The sequence below is a fragment of the Mastigoproctus giganteus genome, chromosome 4, assembly GCF_048544385.1.
Source record: "Mastigoproctus giganteus isolate SK-2022 chromosome 4, ASM4854438v1, whole genome shotgun sequence".
Lineage (NCBI taxonomy): Eukaryota > Metazoa > Arthropoda > Arachnida > Uropygi > Thelyphonidae > Mastigoproctus > Mastigoproctus giganteus.
This window is the reverse complement of record NC_143578.1, coordinates 2,217,854-2,236,092: the sequence shown is the minus strand read 5'-3', so window position 1 is coordinate 2,236,092 and position 18,239 is coordinate 2,217,854. Positions and strand designations below refer to the sequence as shown.

General features: G+C 38.9%; 1 protein-coding gene across 1 annotated transcript in view; it reads left to right on the top strand.

Annotated features, from left to right (window-relative positions):
* The window catches only part of mms4 (Methyl methanesulfonate sensitivity 4), a 219,978-nt gene that overhangs the window by 5,519 nt on the left and 196,220 nt on the right, over positions 1-18,239 (top strand). Inside the window, exon 2 of the mRNA XM_090371307.1 lies at positions 11,888-12,494. Within this exon, the coding sequence (XP_090227433.1) occupies positions 11,888-12,494 (607 nt within the window). The remainder of the gene's footprint in view (positions 1-11,887; positions 12,495-18,239) is intronic.

The window sequence follows — 18,239 nt, the reverse complement described above, 5'->3', positions numbered from 1 at the left end:
GTTGTGATAAATAGCTATTCCTCACATTGGGTTGATGTAAGAAGTGGGGTTCCCCAAGGATCAGTATTAGGACCACTGTTGTTTTTAATTTTCATAAACAACATCAATAAAGGGATAGAGGGCGTGATGTCTAAATTTGCAGATGATGTTAAAATTGGTAGAGAAGTTAATGATCACTGTCAAGTTGAGCTTCTTCAGAGAGACCTAGATAGACTTCAGGAATGGTCAGAAAAATGACAGCTATGCTTTAATCAAACAAAGTGTAAGGTATTACACCTGGGAAACAGTAATAACAAAACAACCTATTCACTTGGTGGAGTTCAGCTAAACCTAGTACTGAAGGAAAGGGACTTGGGTGTTATGATACAGTCAGACATGAAATTCTCTGAGCATTGTAAACAGGTTGCAAGGAAGGCCCATGGTGTCCTATCGATGATCTATCGAACTTTTGCAAGTAGAGATAGGGACGTGATAATCCTATTATATAAGGCTTATGTTAGACCACACTTGGAATACTGTGTTCAAGTACGGAGACCGCACCTAAAGAAGGACATCGAGCTTCTTGAAAGGGTGCAAAGATGGGTAACTCGCCTAGTGAGATCGGCAAAAGGGCGTCCTTATAAAGAAAGACTTTGAATATGTGGGTTGCAGAGTTTGGAGACTTAGACACCTTAGAGGAGATTTGATTGAGGTGTTTAAGGCTCCGAGAGGCATCAGTAAATAAAATGAATGAGGACGAAATTTTCAAGATTATAAATGATGCTAGAACTAGGGGACATAAATTCAAGTTACGGGGGGAAATGTTTAGATTGGACTGCAGGAAGTATTATTTTAGCCAGCGAGCTATAAATTACTGGAATAAGTTGCCTACATGGGTGGTAGAGGCTGACAGTTTGGGGAAATTCAAAGGTCATCTGGATAGTACCTTCGGGTCAGGGAAGCGCATAGGATGATAGGTTTAATTTCCTTTTCTTTTATTAATTATTATTATTTATTTATTTATTATTATTTTTTTTATCATTGTTTTATTCTGGTTTTTTTTGGCTGGTGCAGCATATGCCATAGGCTTTCTTGCACCATGCCGCCATTACTAATTCTAATACTAATATGATATATAAACATGTTATTAGACTTCTTATATGCATTCACAAGTGAAGAAAAAGGCTGTTCCACTTTTTTGGCGATTTTTCTTTATGAAGGGCCACAGAGGCGAAAAATGAAATAAGTTCAAGGCAGAACTAGACAAGCATTTGGAGTAAATGGATGGGTGAAATGGGAAGGGTTTTTTTTTTTTTTTTTTGACTGATGCTATATAAGCTACCTTACTTCCGTCATAGTCCTCTACTAATGATAATGCTAACAGAGCAATTTGGTCCTTGAGGGTATTGCAGACATTCTCTCAGATATGCCAGAGAAGCTGTTATCTGGGAGTCTAAAATGCTGATGGAACTGATATTCAGGTGGCACTCAAGTCAAGTGGACCCAATTTCGGCAAAGTCCAGTCGGTCTGTGATAGCAAGATCCTCTGTTTGCACCTTCACGATGGTGGGACTGTTAGTAATCCTGGGTATAACCCCTATATGAAAGCACACTGTGGGTGACCACCCAGGTGTGAACCAACGTAAGCATGGGTCGAAGTGTGGCGCTGACACTACATGGAGGAATGCCACCCCTCTGTGTTACCAGGTAATGTTAGGTGGTAGATGACTCTCATCAACCGGTGAAATACCACCACTTTGCTTATTGGAGGCTTGAAGTGGTGGAACCCATGTTTAGTCTCCAGAGCCTAGTTCCAGTCAAACCTTCCCCATCTCTTCCATCATGCAGTATGACTGATGTCTTTTGAGGTTATGATGGACATCATGGTAAGATCGAAACTTCCTTACATTTTAAGGGTACAGCTCTAAAACGGATTTCGCAGGCCTGCCACTAGTTAGTACACCGAACCGACCCTATTGGTAACACTCTAGGAGCTTCCTGGATCAGCTAGTATATAATCTTGCTACCTCTACTCTGCCAGATAGTGACTGGAGGGAGTGCAAGTAGTATGTATGCGGGGGGGCATTGGCGAGGCCACGTTATGTCAAGGATCTGGGTATATTCTTACTATGTACACGCCATATCCAAAAGTTTCATTACTTCATACAGCATGTCCCCCCCCCCCACTTTTCTTACTACTGAACACCCATGAATTGTCAAACTAATAAAGAAAGCTTATGTGCAAAAAGATCTAAACCTCCCAAGCACTTCCTAGAGCATTTCACAAATATATGTAGTCTCAGTCTCAAAAATGTCCATTTCCACTTTCACTCTGCCAAACCCCATGTACTCTTTCTGACAGAATCTCAGTTATTGGTTGATTCAACTACTACTCATCTGAGTTGGCCAAATTATTTCTGTATGTTTCCTTTCGCCTCAAAGGTGGTACTTGTGCATATGTCCATTCCAATATTCCTTGTCAGAGACTTGGTAATTTGAAATCTCCTCTTTTCGAACTTCTCTGGCTTAAAATCTCTCTACCTCATTCTGTCAAATTCATCCGTTGTCTCTATCATTCTCCCAACTCCACTAACCACTTGGAGCTCTTTGACTTCCTCTCCTTGCAACCTGACTTTCTCCAGTCCAACTTTCCTAACGGTGAGGTAATTTTCCTTGGTGATTTTAATGTTCCCAACTCTAGCTGGCTTCCATTCTCTAGTCACACAGACCCAGCTGGTTGGGATGCTGAGGCTTTTGCAATTTCTAATGACATTGCACAAATTGTTTTTACCTACAAGAATACCAGGCAACCCTAACCATACAGCCAGCACGCTTGATCTTTTTCTCACAAACAACCCTTCTAAGTACACGGTCGAAGTGGTCAGATCACAACTTGGTGATTGTCTCTTCTCCAATGGAACCTTTATCTCATGGCTATTCCCAACCTCATATTGTTTGGCCTTACAAGAATGCAAAATGGGATGACCTGCGAGATTTCTTTTCTTCATTTCCTTGGTTGGATTACTGTTTAAAAACTTCTGATGTCAACGTTTGCTCAGGTCGTGTCAGTGAAATTATTCTTGTACGAATGGAATCCTTTATTCCACACTCCACTTTAAAATCTCGTCCTTTATCTAAACCTTGGTTTTCCAATTAATGTGCTAAGGCTTATCAAGAGAAGAACGTTGCATATCGTAATTGGTTTGTTTCCAATTCTTCAGTTTCATTTTCTGCCTACACCAAAGCTCGCAACAATTGTAAAGCAGTTATTAATCAGTGCAAACTAGAGTTTGAACAGGCTAAGAGTGGAAAACTTGCTTCTTGCCCTAATGGTAGCCGAGCATTCTGGTCTCTTGCCGAAGCTATTGGCCACAACTTTTGCCCATTTCTGCTTCCACCTCTGTCAAAACCAGATGGTTCTGCCAAGGTAAAATCTGACCTGCTAGCATCCCATTTTTCTTCCAACTCATGTATTAATGACCTTGGTAAAACGCTTCCCACCATTCCCAACACACTCCGTTCAATGCCTCCTGTGGTCTTCCGTCAAAAGAATGTCAGAAGAATCTTGACTAATCTTGATGCTAAGAAAGCTCCAGATCCTGATGGTATTTCTCTACTTGTTCTCATAACCTGTGCTCCTGAAGTTACTCCTGTACTTTGCCACCTTTTTTTACTTTCTTATTCCTCTTTCTTATTCCAAAGGTGTTTTCCTTCTGGAAATTTGCTCATATCCAGCCAGTTCCTAAAAAGGGTGACAAGTTCTATTGCAATTACTTCTATTCTTTCTAAAGTAATGGAGAAATCAATTAACCGCCAACTTTTAAACTACCTAGAAACCTTCTATCTGATCAACGATCGGTAGTATGGATTCCATCATTTTCGATCCACTGGTGATATTCTGGCTAATATTACCCATTTATGGACTAATTCGGAAAAGTTTGGTGAAACACAAGCAGTTGCTCTTGACATCTGAAAGGCTTTCGATCATGTTTGGCATAAAGGTCTTCTAAACAAGCTTCTATCTTATGGTTTACCAACTGTTTTTTGTAATTGGTTATCCAATTTTCTCTCTGACCGCTCACTGAGGGTGATGGTAGATGGCGCTCTGTCTTCTAACTTCTCCACTAATGCTGGTGTCCTCCAAGGTTCAGTTCTTACCTCCACTCTTTTTCTCTCGTATATTAATGACCTTCTTCCATTTTCTGGAAATCCTATCAATAGTTTTGCCGATGATAGCACATTTCATTTCACTTTCTATTTTGAAAAACCTTGCCCTGCTCAATCAGCTTTAACTTCTCGAATATCTGCTACCAATTTCTTAAATGCTGATCTCCAGGTAATTCTCCAGTGGGGCAAAGACAACTTAGTTGATTTCAATCCTTCTAGGACTCAGTCTTGTCTTATATCTCGCAAAAAGGATTCTTTTGCTCCAATGTTTATCTTTGGTGACACTCTGATTTCTAGACAAAATGATATATCTCTTTTGGGGATTACCCTGACTTCCAATCTCTCTTGGCACAAGCACATTACAAATATTGCTTCCTCTGCATCTAAAAAACTTGGTTTTCTCTTTCCATAAAAATCACAAATCTGCTCTACCATGGAATATTGTTACCACATCTGGGATGATGCCCCCAAAACCTCTCTCAGGCTTCTGGATTCCATTCAGAAGAGGCCAGTTAACTTAATTAATGACTCATCTAACAGAGTCTCTCCTCTCTCTGTCTTATAGATGTACTGTTTCAGATGCATGCCTTTTCGACAGATACTTCCATGGGCACTGTTCTTCTGAATTGGCTTCTATAATGCCCGCTCTCTCTTTCAAAACAGTCTGAACATGTGCCACCACCAGCCAAGATCCATTTGCTGTCCAGCTTCAAACTCAGAGAACCAAGTTTTCATCTCCTAGTTTATTCATTCAAGTGCCGTTTTCTGGAACAACCTTCCTTCATACGTGTTTCCTGAAAATTACAGTCTATAGAAGTTCAAGTCTAATGTCAACAAATATCTTCTTTCGTCTTCTCAACCTCCAACCCAAGCATGGTGCTAAATACTAATGGTTCTAATACCTCTTGTGTTTGGGGTTTTCATAAAAAATAAAACCCATCAGCCTCACATTCCATGAGAGTGTTCTGTGCTCGACTCTCAAACTAAGAATGTTCTGAATTAAAACTCCGGTTAATTTTTCCTGGGGCTAATCATAGGGTTAGTTTGTCACTGAGAGTGACAAACTAACCTTTAGAATTCTGCTTTCAAAAGCAGAGTATTAGAGCAGATAAAAAAACAAAAATAAGAACCATAATAAAGCATAACTCGAAAAAATAACCCCCATCCCTCAAATGTAATCTTGAACCGATCCACAAAATTAAGATGCTCACAAAGATTAAATCTAATCCTGCAACATCCAAATTTCTTTTTCTTGTTCTAAGTACCCTCACTATCAGTGACAAACTAACCAATGATTAACTCCAGAAGATCTTAACTGGAGCTAATCATTGGTTGGTTAGTTAATTGAAAACATTCTTATTTTGAGAAATACAGAATATATAAATATAATGAATTGTAAGCCACTGTTTGATATATATGAGGCAGTAGTGTACCAGGATTTTTGTCAGCCAGTACATTCACAAAAATAAAGTGCCAATTGCCTAATGCTAAAAAGTGCCATAATAATAGATTTCAGTGTCAGGGGGTACAATATACCTGCTGACCCTACCCTGGCTATGCCACTGATATGAGGCTGATGGTCATCAGTATGGCATTACGGTACAAGAGCATTACATAAGGATAACATTACAAGAGTTGAAGTTTTCATAGTTATTCATTTACTTAATGTTCATTTATTTAATTTTAATTATTAAAATCTTCTTGACTAATGTAACACTATTTACAACTGTAAAAAATTTAATCTTTATCTGATGATTGCTGATAGCTATTTGTTAACTAATTCTAGCAAAACCTTACACAAATAAGAAATGTGTAATCAAATTAATAACTTTATGTAAACCAAGTCACCATAATTTACCAGTTTTGCTCCCTTTATAGTCTCTGAACAAGTGGTACAGGAAATACTATGAAATGTCTGAGAATAATCAGTAATTCTTTAAGAAATTAAAGTGCTTATTATTTCACCAATTTCTCATTTTGGTTTCATATGGGCCCATATGAAACCATGCAAAATTATGACTATGAAGATGTAGGCAAAGGCATTTTTAAGTTGAGTTTGTTGGTTTGAGACCAAAAAATGCTGATATCAGGGCCATTAATAAAAGAAAAGGCCCTAAAGTACACATCTTTTTAGAGCATAAAACATTACAAGCTAATAATTTATCTAATTTTTTTTTTGTCATGGGGTCACAGGTAAATATGCAGCAGTTATGCTGCATGAAGGCAAAATTTGATAAATATTAGCATTAGTAGAGGCATATGATGCAAGAAAGCAAGCTTATGCAGCATCAGCCAAAAAAAAAAAAAGAAAAAAGAAAAAACCCACTTCCACTTCACCCCTCCGTTCGTTCGAAATACCTGTCCAGCTGAGCCTTAAATTTATTTAGGCTATCAACTTCCACGACAAGGGATGGAAGTCTGTTCCACCAACCAACTACCTGCTGGCTAAAAGCAAATTTCCGCACGTCTGTCCTACATGTGTCTTTCCTCAATTTTAATTTATGCCCTCTCAGGTGATTATTCTGAGCAAGAGGAAGAATTCCATCAGCATTGACCATGCTCAAACCATTCAAGGCTTTATACACCTCTATCAGATCAACTTGCTGGTGCCTAGTCTCCAGACACTGTAATTTGCAAAACTTAAGCCTTTCTTCGTAAGAGTACCCCTCTGTTCCATTCACTAATCTTGTTGCCCTTCTCTGTACTCGTTCCAGCAGCTCTACATCCTTCTTGAAATGTGGCCTCCAGACCTGTATACAGTACTCAAGGTGTGGCCTGACCATTGCCTTATACAAGGGAATAATCACCTCCTTATCCCTGCTAGAAAAAATCCTGTATATCATTGACAAGACACCATGAGCTACTCTTGCAGCCCGTCTGCACTGCTCAGAGAACTTCATATCTGCCTGCACAATTACCCCCAGGTCCTTTTCATTCTCTACCACTGTCAGTGTAGTACCGCAGAGTTGATACGTTTCTCTGGGGTTGCTGTTTCCCATATGTAGTACTTTACATTTGTCAATGTTAAACTTCATTTGCCACCTCTCAGCCCATCTGCTCAACCTTTCCAGATCCTGTTACAGCAGCATAGTGTCAGTAGTGTCCTTGACAATCCTGCCAACCTTTGAATCGTCTGCAAACTTGGACAGTAAGCTTGATATACCATCATCAATATCATTTATAAATACAGGAAACAATAATGGACCCAACACTGAACCCTGAGGGACTCCACTAATAACATTAGTCCACAATGAGCAGTATCCATTGATTACCACTCTCTGTCTTCTCCCCCTCAACCACCCCTTTATCCGTAGCAGCAATTTGTCTCCAATGCCACACTGCTCCAATTTTGTGCAGCAGTCTTCCATGTGCAACAGTATCAAAAGCCTTTTTAAGATCCAAGTATATAATATCAAAGTTATTCCCTGCATCCAGTTCTTTTGTGACTACATCATAGTATCCAATCAAATTGGTCAGGCAAGACTTTCCCTTAACAAAACCTTGTTGTGTCCGAGCTATAACTGAAGTCTTGTCTAGATGATCCTGCAGTGCTTCTTTAACCAGTGCCTCCATTAATTTTCCTGGAACAGAATTTAAACTCACAGGTCTATAATTACTTGTGTCAGCCTTTGATCCTCCTCTGTGAATTGGGGTTACATTTGCACATCTCCAGTCTGTGGGTACCTCCCCTGAGTCCAAGGAAGCTCTCATAATAATAGCTAAGGGTTTGCTTACTTCCTTTGCTGCCTCCTTTAATATAACTGGATAGATCCCATCCACCACAGGTGCCTTTCTTGTGTTTATCTTCAACAATTTCTCCTCCACTTTACTCTTAGTTATTACAAGATTCTCTAGCTTACTGCCAGAGTTGAATACACATCTGGCATTCCCCTCGCTGAATAACTCCTCATGTGTGAATGTTGATGCAAAATATTCATTTAGTTTGTTAGCTACATGAGCAGGATCATCAACAGTTGACCCATCGATATCAAGTGGCCAATCTGATTCATCCCCTTCTTTCTAGAGTTTCTATAAGTAAACAAACTCTTTACAGTTTTTCTTTGCATCCCTTGCCAAAGATTTCTAGTAATCTGCCTTTGCCTGCCTAACCTCCTTTGTAACTTTGTTACAGATCAACTTGTATCTATCATAGGCTTCTGTGTCACGTGTTAATTTAGATGTATCCCATGCATTTTTCTTCTCTGTCATATGTCTCATTAGTTCATCTGACATCCATTTAGGCCTAAACCTTGAACAATATTTCTTAGTTGGTATGTAAAGCCTACTAGCTTCCAAGATAAGTTCTTTGAATGCTTCCCATTTTGAATTTGTTGTTGGTAATTTCAGTTGGTAACACTGTATAGAATTTAAATACTGTCTCAGACCATCGTAGTCGCCTTTACGAAAGCAATAACCCTTCCTTTTTCCCCCTGATGGTAGTTACCTCTTTGAGTAAATCCCACTTCAGCACACTGTGATCAATGCCATCTAGTGGTTCCTTTATCTGCAGATTCTTAATGCATGAAGAATCACTACTGATAATCAAATCAAGAGTATTACTCCCTCTAGTTGCCTCCTGAACATGCTGATGTAGAAAACAATCATCCAATAAATCCACAAAAGCCTTGCTAGTGTGAGTGACCAACCCACAAATTCCAGTCAATATCTGGGAAATTAAAATCCCCCATTATAAGACTCTCTGATGTACTGGCTCACTCTATTTCCCTGTACAGTTTCTTATTATACTCATCCGAATCATTAGGCTTATAGCACACTCCTACTCCCAATTTTGATCTCCCAATGTTTATGTCACACCAAACTGACTTGACACTTCACTGTCCAGTGATGTCGACCGGCTTCACTTCCTTGGATTTTATGTGTTCCTTAACTAATTGCATAACCCCTCCTCCCTTCCTATCCTGTCTATCCTTTCTGTAGACGTTGTACTCCCCAAATTACAGTTCTGCATTCCTTATATCTGTGTGACACCCACATATCTGATATCCCAACAATATCTGCCTTTGATGTTTTGAGCAATACCTCAAATTCATCAAGTTTATTTACTAAACTCCTAGCATTGGTGTACACGCAAGTATACATGCACCTATTTCTATTCTTAGCTACCCTAACACAAGCCATGTGTTTACTTGTACCGCAATGACGCCCAGCAGTCTCTGAAATATCCTGCATCTTGTTTTTCAGGCTTCTGCTCATTCCAATAGAAGCAGTGCAAGAATCTCTTTCACCTCTGCCGGGGGCTACTGTTAATCTATTCGTCTTTGTCTCCCTCCAAGCTAGCAGTTTTCCGACCCACCTAACACTGCCTCGATAGCATCAGCAAATATTCTTGTACCCTTTCTATTTAAGTGTATCCCATCCCTGTAGAAGCAATCTCTCCTGTTAACAAGTACAGTCCTGGCTGAAAAAAAAAAAAAATCTACCCCTTGAGCCTTGCACAATCTTTCCAGGGCCGAATTGATCGACAAGGCTCTCATCATATACTCCCTCCTATTGTGTATGGGCAGAATTGCAGACACTTTCAAATTCAACCCTAATTCACAGTTTTTTTTCAACAGTGACCTGTACTTGTTAAGTAATTCTGCCGGTCTCCTACTCTTGATATCATTAGTGCCAACATGTACAACTGTATCACCTTTTGTGCCCTTAAAAGATGATATCTGCTCTGCAACGTCATCAACCTTTGCCCCTTGCAGACATACCCTGGTCCTGTTCCACCTATCCTTTTTACAAAGCATGTTCCCAGTTTCCCCTGACAATAGAGTCATCAACAACTACTAATTCCTGTGGGACCAGCGCATTCTGCCTTGGGGGTTGCAGCTGTGTTGCACGATGAACAAGTGCAAGCTCTGGCGTTGATGTAAGCAGCTGAAAGCTTGATGGGCCCCTCAATTTAGTTCCTTCGAGGGCATCCACCCTGTCTTTTGAAGCTTTCATATAGGCCCTTAACAACACTGAGTTGTTGCCTGATTTCGTTACACTCCTTGCATCGCGCACACACAAAGACATCCCCCATGGCAATATCATGTCCCATACCTGATTGCTCCACAAACATCATGCAAGCAGTGCATTTTAAAAGGCTGTGATTCAGAGGGCAACTGCCCCCCCCCCCCCCCAGTTCTCCTCTGAGCCACAGCACTGCCATTATCTTGAGCGTTTTGCTTTTCTGCTCTGGTCTGAGGCACGATTTCGATTTAATTTCAATAAAATTTCAATTTCAGTACAAAATTATAACCCTAAACTTGTATCCCAACACAGTTATAACGGTATATATATATTTCAGTATCAAATATTAATTATCTACGAGTTCCCTTTATATAACTTCCATATCAAGTTATGTATTAATTAATTATGTTACATTTGTAATCTAAGTCGTTATATATATTTAGTTAAAAGTACAATTTAATTGACATCAAAGTTTAACAAGTTTAATAGATTTTACTGATTAATTGACAATATTATACTATGCTATACTAACGCTATCTAGTTCGGAATATAACGTATCGTATAACAAAGGCGGCAAGTTACGAACGGTAAATCTACGGACACTTAAGTATTAATTAACTTCCAAATCTCACTGTCTCAATTCAGAATAAACTAACGATCCTGACTAGGTCTATAAGTTACTTATAGAAAATAATTTGATGTAAAAAATGGTCAATAAAGCCGCTAAATATGGCTAAAAAACTTCTCGTTCAGCGGAGCTGCAACTTGTAACACGTGGATTTGTTACCCTTACCGATACTTTTATGCAATTACAATGCCGAGTAAAGAATAAATACACCAGATTAATCACAAAATAATGCTATACTACTAAATTTAAATCAAAAGTTTTAGAAAAACAATAATTTCAAATCAATAAATAAGAAAAATCCACAGCGGCTTTGAACACGTCTGGCTCCCGCTAGTTTTGAAGCTGTTGTAATTTTGAAGTTGTTGAGCCTTTCAGGAAACAACTGAATGATTTTATTCAAAAGGAGGGTTATGAATTGAACCAGGTGTACAACTTTGATGAGACGGGACTGTTTTGGAGAGCTCTGCCTGTAAACACACAAGTGTCAAAGACTGAGAAAACCATGCCTGGAAGAAAAATAAGCAAGGAACGTGTTTCAGCATTGCTGTGTGCAAAAAGAGGCTTAAGTTCTGCAAATTGCAGTGGCTGGAGACTAGGCACCTGCGCGGTGATCTGATTGTGGTGTATAAGGCCTTGAATGGGTTGAGCATGCTGAATTCTGATGGGATCCTTCCACTTGTTCAGATTACGAACCTAAGGGGGCATAAATTCAAATTAAGAAAAGACAAATGTAGAATAGATGTGCGCAAATTTGCCTTTAGCCAGCTGGTGGTTAATTGCTGGAACAAACTTCCATCTGTCGTTGTGGAAGTTGATAGGTTGAATAAATTTAAGGAGGAACTGGACAGGCATTTAGAGGGAATGGTGTGATTTTTTTTTTGGCTGATGCTGCATAAGCTCATACACTTGCTTTCTTGCATCACATGCCACTACTACTACTTATATCTGATCTACTACATGTGGTCTTTGCTGTGTTTTATATATTTCGTTTTTAAATAATGCGAGAGGCTGAATTAGTGCTTCAGCCTGTTTTATATATTTTATCCATTGTTTAAAAAAATTTTTATTATGATACTAAATAAATAGTTAATTAAATATTATTCTGTAAATTAATAGCTAACAGCTGATAGTTTAAAAATTATCTTGCAGATCACACTCAGAGTGCTCTCAGCATGGAGGAAGAAGATGAAGGTGAGATTGAAGTTATTTTAGTAAAACAACCAATACAAGAAAGTGATAGCGACAGTCAATCTGGAACAAGTACAGTACCCTATAAAGAAAGTGACTCGGATAATCTAAGTGACATGGAGGACCAAATCTCACCTCCAAAGAAATCCATTTTGAGTAAGTGTTTAGGAAATTCATTTAGTAACTCTAGCACCCAGGAAACCCAAAATAATGACAGCGGTTTTGTGACTTCCTCTACCTCACAAGATAGTGTGACACAAAATGAAAACAGGACTACTGAGGCTTGCCAGTCAATAGATGATAAATGTTTTCCAATATTGATGAATTGTCAAAAGAGAAACAGTTTTGAAACAATAAAAGTGACGAACACGCATAAGAAACCCACGAATTCTTGTGTTGATATTTCTAGCGATGATGATGGTGATGAATTTTTGCCGCTTGGTGAAAAATTAAGTAAGAAGTTTGAGGGAAAATCTCATGTAGTACAAAAACTGCTAACTTCATCACAAAATGTTTATCCTTATGATGCATTTGTGGAGACTACTGAGTGCAAGAAAGAATTGCATAGGTACAACTTATTTTTATTTTTGAATCTTGCATTTATTATGTATATTGCTTAAGTGAACTATCAAAATAATATATATATTACTCATTTTTGATTAATTTTTAAATTCTTATAAGAGATTTAAAACACTGAATTCCATATAAATTTTAAAGGCAAAAAGAAAAAAAGCAATGATCGAGTTTATTGAAAGAAGCTTAGAAAGAAAACAACAGAAAACGTCCCTACAACCCAACTATTGATACTGTTGCACATGGAAGACTGCTGTATGCTGTACGAATTGGAGTAGAATGGCATTAAGGGCAAGTTGCTGTTCTGTCAAGATTACAGAGTTGTCTCTGTAATCTTGACATTTTCTCAGAATAATTTTATTAATTACAGTAGCATACAGTCAATTTCTAAATAAATAAATATAACATGATTTCTTGTAACTAGTGTTCTCTTCTAATTCATTTAATTTCTTTAGTTCATAAAACAGTAAAGTATTTGTAAGGGTGCCTCCGTAGCCAGGTCGGCAGGAGCAGCAGTGCATGGCACACACTTCTTGATTAGACCTGGGTTCGAGCCCTTGACCACCAAATACGGAGGATGCGGAAAGGTCAGGGAATGACCACTGCATATCCCAGGAGCAATATGGCCTTGGTTGCTAATGCTCCTAAATACCAAAATAACTAACTAACTAACTAATTAAGTACAGTATTTTAGCATTAGCATTAGTAGAGGCATATGATGCAAGAAAGCAGCATCAGCCAAAAGAAAAAAAAAAAAGAAAAAGAAAACCCTTCCACTTCGCCCCTCCGTTCGTTCGAAATAACAGTCCAGCTGAACCTTAAATTTATTTAGGCTATCAACTTCCACAACAAGGGATGGAAGTCTGTTCCACCAACCCACTACCCACTGGCTAAAGGCAAATTTCTGCACATCTGTCCTACATCTGTCTTTCCTCAATTTGAATTTATGCCCTCTCAGGTGATTATTCTGAGCAAGAGGCAGTATCCATCAGCATTGAGCATGCTCAAACCATTCAAGGCATTGTACACCTCTATCAGATCACCTCGCCGGTGCCTAGTCTCCAGACACTGTAATTTGCAAAACTTAAGCCTTTCTTCGTAAGAGCAACCCTTCGTTCCGTTCACTAACCTTGTTGCCCTTCTCTGTATTCGTTCCAGCAACTCTACATCCTTTTTGAAATGAGGCCTCCAGACCTGTATACAGTACTCAAGGTGAGGCCTGACCATTGCCTTATACAAGGGAATAATCACCTCCCTATCCCTGCTAGAAAAATTCCTGTATATCATTGATAAGACACAATGAGCTACTCTTGCAGCCCATCTGCACTGCTCAGAGAACTTCATATCTGCCTGCACAATTACCCCCAGGTCCTTTTCATTCTCTACCACTGTCAGTGCAGTACCACAGAGTTGATACGTTGCTCTGGGGTTGCTGTTTCCCATATATAGTACTTTACATTTGTCAATGTTAAACTTCATTTGCCACCTCTCAGCCCATCTGCTCAACCTTTCCAGATCCTGTTGCAGCAGCATAGCGTCAGTAGCGTCCTTAACAACCCTGCCAACCTTTGTATCGTCTGCAAACTTGGACATTAAGCTTGATATACCATCATCAATATTATTTAGAAATACAGAAAACAATAATGGACCCAACACTGAACCCTGAGGGACTCACTAATAACATTAGTCCACAATGAGCAGTGTCCATTAATTACCACTCTCTGTCTTCTGCCACTCAACCATCCCTTTATCCATAGCAACAATTTGCCACCAATGCCACACTGCTCCAATTTGTGCAGCAGTCTTCCATGTGCAACAGTATCAAAAGCCTTTCTAAGATCCAAATATATAATATCAAAGTTATTCCCTGCATCCAATTCTTTTGTGACTACATCATAGTATCCAATCAGATTGGTCAGGCAAGACCTTCCCTTAACAAAACCATGCTGTGTCTGAGCTATAACTGAATTCTTGTCAAGATGATCCTGCAGTGCTTCTTTAACCAGTGCTTCCATTAATTTTCCTGGAACAGAAGTTAAACTCACAGGTTTATAATTACTTGTGTCAGCCTTTGATCCTCCTTTGTGAATTGGGGTTACATTTGCACATCTCCGTCTGTGGGTACCTCCCCTGAGTCCAAGGAAGTTCTCATAATTATGGCTAACTGATTGCTTACTTCCTTTGCTGCCTCCTTTAATATAACTGGATAGATCTCCCATCCACCCCAGGTGCCTTTCTTGTATTTATCTTCAACAATTTATCCTCCACTTTACTCTTAATTATTACAAGATCATCTAGCTCACTGCCAGTGTTTACTTCATCTATGGCATTTCCCTTCCTGAATAACTCTTCATGTGTGAATGTAGATGCAAAATATTGATTTAGTTTGTTAGCTACCTGAGCAGGATCATTAACAGTTGAACCATCGATATCAAGTGGACCAATCTGATTCATCCCCTTACTTCTAGAGTTTACTTAAGTAAAAAACTCCTTTCTGTTTTTCTTTGCATCCCTTGCCAAAGATTTCTTGTAATCTGCCTTCGCCTGCCTAACTTCATTTGTGACTTGGTTACAGATCAACTTATATCTATCATAGGCTTCTGTGTCACATGTTAATTTATATGTATCCCATGCATTTTTCTTCTCTGCCATATGTCTCATTAGTTCATCTGACATCCATTTAGGCCTGAACCTTGAACAATATTTCTTAGTTGGTATGTAAAACCTAGTAGCTTCCAAGATAAGTTCTTTGAATGCTTCCCATTTTGAGTTTGCTGTTGGTAACATCATCAGTTGGTCCCACTGTATAGAATTTAAATACTGTCTCAGACCATCGTAGTGGCCTTTACGAAAGTAATAACCCTTCCCTTTACCCCTGATGGTAGTTACCTCCTTGAGTAAATCCCACTTCAGCTGTGATCACTGCCACCTAGTGGTTCCTGTATCTGCAGATTCTTAATGCATGAAGAATGACTACTGATAATCAAATCAAGAGTATTGCTCCCTCTAGTTGCCTCCCGAACATGCTGATGTAGAAAACAATCATCCAATAAATCCACAAAAGCCTTGCTAGTGTGTGAGTGACCAATTCACAAATTCCAGTCAATATCTGGGAAATTAAAATCCCCCATTATAAGACTCTCTGATTTACTGGCCCACTCTATTTCCCTGTACAGTTTCTTATTATACTCATCAGAGTCATTAGGCCTATAGCACACTCCTACTCTCAATTTTGATCTCCCAATGCTTATGTCACACCAAACTGACTCGACACTGCACTGTCCATCGATGTCGACTGGCTTCACTTCCTTGGATTTTATGTGTTTCTTAACTAATAGCATAACCCCTCCTCCCTTCCTATCCTGTCTATCCTTTCTTTAGACGTTGTACTCTCCAAATTCCAGTTCTGCATTACTTATATCTGTGTGACACCACGTCTCTGATATCCCAACAATATTCGCCTTTGATGCTTTGAGCAATACCTCAAATTCATCAAATTTATTTACCAAACTCCTAGCATTGTTGTACACTCAAGTATACATGCACCTGTTCTTTTTCTTAGCTACCCTAACACAACCCATGTGTTTACTTGTACCCCAATTACCCCCAGCAGTCTCTGAAATATCCTGCATCTTATTTTCCAGTCTGCTGCTCATTCCAATAGAAGCAGTGCCAGAATCACTTTCACCTCTGCCAGCGGCTACTGTTAATCTATTAGTCCTTGTATCCCCCCAATCTAGCAGTTTTCCGACCCACCTAACACTGCCTCGATAGCGTCAGCAAACATTCTTGCACCCTTTTTATTTAAGTGTATCCCATCCCTGTAGAAGCAGTCTCTCCTGTTAACAAGTACAGACCAGGCTGAAAAAAAATTCTACCCCTTGAGCCGTGCACAATCTTTCCTGGGCCGAATTGATCGACAAGGCTCTCATCATATACTCCCTCCTATTGTGTCTGGGCAGAATTGCAGACACTTTCAAATTCTACCCTAATCCACGGCTTTTTTTCAACAGTGACCTGTACTTGTTAAGTAATTCCACTGGTCTCCTACTCTTAATATCATTAGTGCCAACATGTACAACTATATCACCTTTTTTTTGTTTTGTTTTGAGTTATTTTGAAATTTATTTTTCTAGACTCCAAGTTTCGTAATTATTGCATAATTCATTAAAATTAGGTAGTGCAGTGTGTCTTCATAATGTATTTTTCCCCTTCATAATTTACACAATTTATTTAATTTTAAAAGAAGGGCAGCATTTTATATAATTTCTTATAATCACCTTATTTTTTCTTCTTCTAGACTTGAAAATAATATCCACAAGGAATTTGCAACATTATCAAAATTGGCTTCTAAATGGTTGGGTTATTGGAATGTTTTCTGTAAGGTTTTCTTTCCATCTTGTTTCAATAAACTTGCTCATTTTTTGCTTTTAAATTTGTATGGAGTACAGTGTTGTTTAATCTCTTATACATACTGGCCGAAAAAAATACAAACCTGTGTATTAAGACAGTCTCAGACAGAAGAAATGCAAATAAATACAAATAGATGCAAAGAAAACTGTGATTTAGGGTGATGTGTTACCTCATTGAGTATAAAGATGCAGAGGCTATGTGACTGTAGTAATTTGAAGCCAGAATGGGGAAAACTTGTGATCTATCAGACTTTGAAAAAGGTCTTATCGTGGGTGCACACATTTAGCAGGAGCCATGATTCAAGAAATGAAAAACATAACTGGTTTCTTAAAAAATCCATCTCAAAGGATTCTAATGACTGAAAGCAATCCTTTCACATCTGAAAGGCATATGGAAAGCATAAATGTGGCAGAAAAACAAGAGCAAAGCTGTCATACTATTAGGTGGACTGTATGAAAAAATAACATCTGAATTCAACCAAACCCAGACCTGCCCTATTTCAACCCATACCATATGCAGGAAATTGAAGAAATTGGATATTGGTAGTTGCCTACCTACTTGGAAGCCACTTGTTTCAAAGAAAAGCAAAAAAATCTGCTTGGTGTAGAGAACATCTTGATTGGACACTGGCAAGATGGAAGAAAGTCATGTGGTCAGACAACCCAAGTTGTCTGACCACATGACTTTGTTAAGACAACCCAAGTGTTTGGAGGTGGTATCATGGTATGGGAAATGTTTTGTTGGCACAGACTGGGCCTGTTGATACTGGTGGAAAGTTGAATGTCATCCAGGGTGTACCTGAATTTTGTATCAGATCTGCTGTACCCTGCAATGCTAATTTTTATCCTGAAGGTAATGGCCACTTTATGGAAGCATTGCAACAGTGCATCATGCCAGAACCATGCAACAATGCTTTGGAGAACATGATACAGATTTCCATCATCTTCCATTGCCCCCACATTCACCCAATTTCAATCCTATGAAAATACGGGGGATATGCTGGAGAGGGCTATTAGGCAACATAATCCTCTTCCTTCAACTTTGTTGCAGCTATGTGATATTTTGATGGAAGAATGGTTACAATTAGATGAAAATGCACTAAAACACCTTATATATACTGCTCTGCACGCTTACTGTTATTCAAAACAAAAGTGGCCCAATTCGATACTGAATAAAGGTTTGTATTTTTTTGGCCAGCATATGTATTCATCATCCTCATCAGCCGTTTTCAATCCACTGCAGGATGAAGGCCACTCCAGCAACTTTCAAGTTCCCTTTGTTTTGTGCAATGGCCATCCATTTACTACCCATGAACGCTTGAATTTCA